This window comes from Fulmarus glacialis, unplaced genomic scaffold (genome assembly GCF_000690835.1).
Source record: "Fulmarus glacialis isolate BGI_N327 unplaced genomic scaffold, ASM69083v1 scaffold20340, whole genome shotgun sequence".
NCBI classification, from domain to species: domain Eukaryota; kingdom Metazoa; phylum Chordata; class Aves; order Procellariiformes; family Procellariidae; genus Fulmarus; species Fulmarus glacialis.
The window spans coordinates 1-8,241 of record NW_009189820.1 but is presented as its reverse complement, the minus strand read 5'-3'; the positions used below and the strand labels follow the sequence as shown (position 1 = coordinate 8,241).

General features: G+C 35.2%; 1 protein-coding gene across 1 annotated transcript; it reads right to left on the bottom strand.

Annotated features, from left to right (window-relative positions):
• Positions 1-777: 777 nt before the first annotated feature.
• Positions 778-7,865, bottom strand: RAD51AP1 (RAD51 associated protein 1; the record flags this gene model as incomplete). Its single annotated transcript, XM_009583580.1, has 8 exons — positions 778-905; positions 1,794-1,940; positions 2,824-2,979; positions 4,130-4,282; positions 4,916-4,990; positions 5,335-5,444; positions 6,267-6,408; positions 7,763-7,865. Coding segments are annotated over 8 exons (1,014 nt in total), but the record flags the coding sequence as incomplete, so codon positions are not given.
• Positions 7,866-8,241: the final 376 nt, after the last annotated feature.

Here is an 8,241-nt window from a genome sequence, read left to right as displayed (position 1 = left end):
ACACCAGCCACTAACTATGCATGGTACCATGGTCTTCAACGAAGACGAAGGAGCTCAAAGCAAATTCCTCACCGTCTGCACCTGGCTAATGCTGTTGACTTCCAATAAGATCATGCACACGCAAAAATATTTGCCGGATTGTAGCCAAAATTTAGAAGTGATTTTCAAAATTAATAAAGTCAATTAATATGATTAATTAGACTATATAAAGTATTTTATTTTAGTTTTTTAAAAAATACAACATTCTAAAAAACATTTATATCTATAATACATAAAAATTCATTAAAATCCACATATAAGACATGCAAACATTAACAGATTTTGAGAGAGTGGTGACAAACTTTCCAAGAAGGGGGTGGAAAGTGGTAACTTCACTCTTCCAAGAAATATTTTTTAAACTGTGACTTTCACTTGTGTTAAGGATCCATTTGAGATATCAAATTCTATAACTGACATAGTGCTGTCTAGACTATTTTAATGCCAAGAGTTTGGATACCAGAGAATTAAAATTATCACAAACCCACATCTCTGAGTATAATAGATCAAAGAGTTGGTGTCACCTTGATGTCACCTTGATTAAATAATATTATTATTCAGTAGCACTTAAGGATGTCTAGCATTTTGCAGAATAAAAACTCATTATAGTATTAGGCACGTACATAAACCACAGTCCACCAAAATGGATGATGCCATGAAGCTTTTGCTGCCCACTTTTTATTTATAAGCAAAACACCTTCCAAACTCTTTTCCTTCACGTGGCACCTTGTCACTGACTACTTAACTGCTGGTAGCACTGGGATGCAGTGGTTTGACTCTTGCTAGTCTGGAGAGGCCGAGTCTGAGACACTGAGTAGGTGACTTAACCGAAACATATTTCATAGAGTTATTACTGCTTCCTGATGCAGCTGAAAATAATTTTAAAACAAAAAGGTGTAAGAAGTCTAGAGGGAAAAAAAAAATCCTATGATTATTGTCTTTTTATAGTTTTCATAGCAGAACAAAAAAGTATTCTAAAGATATTGCAAAAAGGTCTGAACAACATACCACAGAAGCACATGAAAATCAGCATACTCACTGGGAATCAATTCATTTGGGAGCCAATGCAGCAGGTATGGTGCACAGTTTTAATTAACCAGCAACACACTGGAGCAACACTGGACCAGCACATAAAAAGTGTTCCCAGCATACCGTGCATTTTCAGGTGCTCCACAGAGAATCACGCAATTGAACACAATTCCAAGTGCAAAAAGGAAGCTTGAAAGAAAGGAGCCAAATAGAAAGAAACGTGTACAGAAAAGAAGAGTAAATATGAAGGAAAATCAAAGAAAGAGGCAGAAGTCAGCAGCAGCATGCTCAAACACCTTAAGAAAATAAAGCTGCTAAGCATTTGCTTTACTAGAGCGGTCAAAACACTCCAAAATTGTTCCAATACTATTTGTTTACAATAGGTAATAATGCAGCACGTACCAGAGATAAAGCAAGCTCTTAATACGAGAGAAATGGCCACAAGACAATCTCTTGACTAAGATTTGATCCACACTCTGGAAAATATTTTATTATCCTCCCCACATAAAGGAGTTAAGGATAATGCTGTAAGAGGAAAAGAAGCATGGAGATAGCTTTTCTTTTTTTTTTTTTCTTTTTTTAAGTCTACGGTCAAAAGAATACCTTTCATTATAGGAGGGCAGTAGTTCTTCTGAAATACTGTTTATTTGTTTCTTTGCTTTTACGAGAGATTACTAAAAGCTTAAGTCAACTAATATATCTGTTCATAGTTATAATCTTACAGGTACCTGGTGGTATCCATTTAGGCTTCTTGTCTGTTACAGGACTTGATGTATGTAAAGGCCTCCCAACTGGTTCTGAAGAACTGGACATCATCTTTTGTGTTGGCTCAGATTTTTGTTCTGTTATCCGTGAAGGAGAAACTACAGGTGACACTTAGTTGGAAAATAAAAGTGACCATAGAAAGATACTCTTTAGCAGGGAAATCATCACACTGCTTAAGATGATAGATCACTATACAGCACGAGCTCTCCAGATTGAGTAAAATAAAGAGTATATTACTAGATTGTCACATCTTTAACAGTATATATTTATACAGTCAGTCTGTTATACTCTGGAATTTCAATCCTGGTTTGAAAATAAGCAGTGTAACAATTTCTTGTTGAAGACCTGCCAGATATCAAATTTCTAAGAGGGAAGATTCTTCTGTCAGCTACACAAAGCAAACCATTCCTCGTCGTAACTAAAACTAATTTTACACTAAATTACATGTTGTAAACTCAGGCCTGAAATTAAAACACATTACTGAGTCAGACACAAGATTAACACCATGATAAGAATTTTAAGCTATTTAAAGTAAATTGTGTTAGCAACACAGTGAACAATTAACGCTGAAGGGCATGCATATTTAATGTTTTTCGCCAAGTGGTTAGTAGAACTAGCATTGTTTAGCTATCCTTGAATTAAAAATTCATAAATGCAACTGCGAGAGGAGGCTCTGAGATTATAATTTAAAAAAAAAAAAATCCTCAGATCACTCATATTTAACCTTTTCTTAAAAGCTAGATATAGTTATATAAAAAGAAATGAACTTTGTCTATTCGCTTTTGTCTGCTTTTATTGTAAGGAGTGTTAGTTTACTACAAAGCGTTTTTTCTTTCAGGATTTTCTTCTACTCTCCTCCCTTTACTCTGCGTATAGTCATTTTCATCACAGCCCTGCAGTCAGTCTGCTAGCCACATTTATCTATTCCTTCAGTGAAATAAAAGGAACTTTTATAATAAAGAAGTCTATTTCAAATTCATAGTACAAACTTACCTATAATATTAATCTTGGATTTGGGAGTTTTCTTCTCTCTTTCAGCTGGCATCTTTTGTTTGGTTTTCTTTCTGTTTCCTTTGGCTTTCTTCTTTTCCATAGCAAAGTCTTCATCATCACCTTCACTATAATCTGAATCTTCTTCTGACTCCTCACCTACAGCAAGGAAAAGGGATGTCATCTCTTTACAGGAAATACAATTTATTATTACTCCAGGGACTCCTAATCACGTTCTGGACATGAAGAACCAGCATATCTTAAGGACATAGTAAAACAAATTTGCAATTATTTATATGCTGAACTGAGAAAGAAATAGCCTCCATAAAACCATAAAACATTCTGTATTTGCAGAATTCTTGCTCTGTACTTTAATAACAGAACACCCTAGTATAAACTGCATACAATAATGATTTTCACAGCAGAATTACCAATATTCCAGTGTGCAAGATGAAAAAGTTAAAATTATTTGGCAGGGCTTCTTATTTTTACACATTCTTAGTCATGAGTAAGTGGGAAAGCGGGAAAACACTATGTCTATTTTCAGCTGTAAGAAAGATTTTATAGATTTATTATTAAAAAAACCCAGATATCAGCAAAAATAGTTCTCTATCAATAGGAATATCTGGATTATCCCCCTGATATTCTACTTCACTGACAATTCTAGAAATACTTTCCAATAAACCTTGCAATAAGGAATAAAAGAATGGACGCAGACACGTTAACTATTGGGGAATGAGAGAGAGACATCTACCACACTCTGCAGGCATTCTATACTAAGCTGCTACCAGAAGCAAAGTATGAGGTTAGGCTGACCTCCAATGGGTTGCAGCACGGTTTTCTAAGAGTTGAGAATTGGAGGAAGGAAAGAAGGGAGGCTACTTATTTTTTTAAATAAGCTTAAACAAAGCCAATACTGAAAGCACTAACATCTGACACTACTCCAGAGTCACCGTTTTGATGCAAACCCCAGACAACAACTGGAAAAAAGAACAGAGGCTCTTTAAAGAGATGAAACTTTCCTGGACAAACAGGGTAGAATAAATTTGTTCTGACATACTGCGGCAAATGCAGAGAAGAACTATCGTTTTTGCCAGTTTGGGGAATGTGTATGAATAAGCTCCAATGTTTAGATTTAGTGTCAAAGTGCAATTGAGATGCCACTAGTATTAAAAGATAATGCTTCAGTAAGGGGGGGGAGGGAAGATACAGTAGAAGCAGTATGCATTTCACTGAAAATATAAACTACATGTAAGGCATAACATTCAAAGCACATCTAAGGAGAGCGTTTTTACAGAGAAGAACTTACTGGGTACAGACTCTGGCTCAGAGTCAGTAGCATGCTCGCCATCATCACTGTCAACAGTCTGTAACTTCTTCTGATGTGCTGGAACTTTAGATGCTGCTGTCCTTTGCCTACAGTCATCCCTAGGTACGTCATCATCCATAACCTGATTGAGACCTAGAAAACAGAAGGTGGTCTAATTAATTCAAATTCACAGTAAAACTATTCTCCTTCTCAAAAAGAAGCAGGTATTTGAGTTCCCAGAATTAGTTTTTGTGATTTTGAAGTATACTATACAGAAGCATATCATCGGCACTTGTTTTCATGTGATTCTCATTTTACTCTTTTAACTGACCAAACTGTACTTTCTGGTTGTGAAAGTTATCAATATTTATCTGTAACCAAACTAACAAAAGGACAGAAGACCAAAAATAAAACTGGAAAATGAAAAAGTTTCCAACGGCACAGCAAACGTTTTGGTCACGTTTATTTGATGCTTAGGCGTTCTGGACCCGTTAAGGCGTTGAGTTACTTCTTGAAGAAGTAAATAAACTCAGCATCTAAAATCATCACGTCTGTTGCTTTTTCCAACTAACTTTTAATGATCTGTAACAATCTCACTCAGCAGTCCACAGATTTTCCCATTTTAAGACTGGCACAAAATTTTTAATGAAAAGATAGTCTTCATTTAAGATAAATACTCTTTTTTCCACGTACGTGAAAAACAGAAACCAATGGAAACAAAGAAGAGATAAGCTACTTAAATGTATCTTGAAATGCTATTTCTGAAAGAGTATGAGAACAACTTACCTAGAAGTTCACTGTCTACACTGCAGTTGGAAAAAAGAGGTCTCCTGTGTACATTTTCCGATTCAATATTCTTACCTGTTTTAGGATCCAGAAAACAAACAAACAAAAAATAATATAAAATATTAGTATACAAAAACCACATTATAAAAAGTCAAGATATTAAGAAATGAAAATAGCTAACATTTTTATCTGTCTCTAATCAAACTATATGTTTGGAAGAACTTAGAGAAGAGTTCTTTTCCTCACAGAAAAAACCCAAGAACATAAGAAGACAGGCACTACCTAGAAATTCTCATTTCCTTATCATGACATCTTGAAATAAAACATGACTTTCAACCTATTTCACTGTAAAATAAATTAAGTCACATTCAAATTCACTACATATAAATAAAGAGTGTTGCATTGAACTGTAAAATAACCTTGTTCTTCTGAATTTTGCACCTCAAGAATATTTGCAGATTTTTCTTTGACGGATAAGGCTAAGGCGACTTCCAAGTCTCTTTGATAAAGTTTGTCATCCAAGGATATCCTGGAAAAAAAAAAACAAATATGCTAAACAGTAAAACAATGACATGAGTGTTATAGATCTACTTCTGACTCACTGAACTTTTTAAAATTCAAATACTTATAAAGAGATTAATATTTCAGTACATACTTATAGCATATCATATTATGAATATTACTTCCTGAAAAGATTTAGACAAAGTATACCCTAATATTTAAAGTACACTACACTTAGAAGTATTATGATCGCAAAACATTGTGTGTGTGTGTGTATATATATATACACGAACTAATAACTGGTATTATCACAGAAAAAGGTGATTACATTTGCTTGAAATACTACACTGAAATGCAATATTCATACACAACTTTACCACCAAAATAATCAGATTTCTTTTTTCATTGACATTGACTTTGTATTTTCTATCAAACTTTCAATATGTTCTTCTTCAAGGAGTCAAACTTGCCTTTATATTTCTCTGTTTCACGAGTCTTCAGTAACTCAAAATTGTTACAGTTATTTTGCACTGTAGAGATATCAAGACAAGATCAGACATGCAAACCTGTTTCTGCACCTATGCAGGCCGCTTGCTGGAGTTTTTTAGAGCTGTAACAAAATAGTCATAGCTCACTACCAAACTCAGGCACATTTTCCTGACTCTGTGCATAGTCACATTATCCCTGATTTGCAACTATACCAATAAAGCTGAAACTCTTTATCACACTAACATGTTAGTTGTTTATTCTCAGCTGCTTAAAACTCTAGGGAAAACAAAAACAGAAAAAAAAAATATTGTTATTGAGATCCAGCTTTACAGAGAGTTGACCGCTTTTCAACATTTCTTACCTTTTACTAGGTGTCTGCTTTTGTGATGGAGTCAATTCTTTGTGTGGCTGTTTTTGCTTCTCTTTTTTCTCCTTCTTTGGTTCCTTGAGCTGTGTTCTGGATTTTTTGCTTGAAGGTGCAGCTATACATGCAAAGTCTTCATCTGTTTGGGAAACAGCAACAAGCTTTAATGAGTTTTCCTATATTCTTCCACATGGCCAAGAGAAGTCATTCAACTTAATTTCATCACACACTGAAAATATACCACAGATAACCTTTTTGAAATTAATTCTACTTTTAAAGAACACAACAACTATAATTATACTGTTCTTAAATGTATTTTAAATGAAAATTTAACAAGATGTCTTTTGCATATGCTTTTATTCAAGAGGTAATGATTTGTTTTTATTACCAATAAGGCAATAAAGCTTCAATGTCCAATGTGTTACCAGATTTTCAATAACTAGAAGTTCACCTTCTGATATGCTGAACAGCAATCAATTATAATAGTAATTGCTGTCATTAAACAGTTTTGAGCTCTTGGTGTTTCGGGAATTGTTCCCCTTAATGACTCCAGTTCTTAAAAAATGTAGGCTGCTCCCCTTTTTCTACCATTTTCACATTGCCTCTTACAAAATGCAATGCATTTCTCCAATTTTCAAAGAAATTTAGAAGGCATGAAAACTGCCTCTCTTCCAACTGAAGACATTGCAGATCACAGTGCAAAATAAGGAAAAAAAAAAAAAATCATCTTCAGTATTCTCTAAATGATGGAGAACCTTAGATAAGATTACTAATGTTTCTGAGAATTTACACTTTTCTTATTACAAGCGGTCACTTATAAACTAAGAAAAGTCATGCACCACATTTAAACTAAGAAACTGCATTAAACCATATGATTCACACATGACCTTCAACATTATTTATTTTTGCCTTCCCCTTCCCACCAATTCAAACTGTTCCCTGTATCCTGCAAACAGCATGGGAAAAAAAACCATGAAAGCAAACAAATTCTGTAAGAAAAACGCGTAACACCCATTAGGCTTAGAAGTAAGGGAGGACTGTCGTGAAAACCAGTAGCCTGCAATCTATTTTTCTTATCAATGGAACTCAAAATTTGACTGCTATGTCCTTACCCAAAACCCATCAGATACAGAGCTGTAGGAGAAAGGTTAGATCTACATACAGATGATTCACACTTCCTTTATATTCTGATTTACAATCCTGCGCACTGATAATCAGAAGGACATGGAGCAAGCAATTACCACTGAAAACTGAGGAAGGGGAAGAAATAGATTTTCCTGCAACAAGACACAACGTATTTACCAGTTTCCTGACATACTGTTGTTATACTCTGGCTTACAGCCATCATATTCTTGTTGAATTAGGATATTTAACAGTGTGCCCAGATTACATCCAGTGAAAACACTTAACAGCCTTCTCAATGAACTAATGATGTTTTGGGTGGTGGCATTAGTATTTGGCATTTTTGTTTTGTACAAGAACATGCCACTTACCGTCATCTTCCAAATCCCCAAATTGAGAATAATCAACAATTTTCTTGTTCCTGTGGCAAAAAACATACACTATTAATCCTTTCAGATTGATCACCTTGACTTGCTAACACTTGATTTTTGGGCAAGTCATACGTTTTACAAGAAAAAAGCAACATGTGTTCAAATGTATGTATAACCAGTGCTACTGTATACAATATGGTTATTCGGAATAGCTTCTAGATTTTTTAAAGTCTGAAAATAACAGTGCTTTTTGTTGCTCTCATTGTGGGAGCATTGTATTCTCCTCACGTACACCCCGTCTCAGAGCTGCCACTGTGCAACTGGGATTACTTATCTCCCGGGTCACCTTAGGCACCTGAAACGTGCTTTCCGTGCACCTCCTAGGCTATTTCCTACGCGACATCGCCGCCGGTGCAGGTGTTACCCTACCCGGAGCGGGCAGAAGCAGCACTTTCAAGCCCACCCCTCAGCCAGGGATC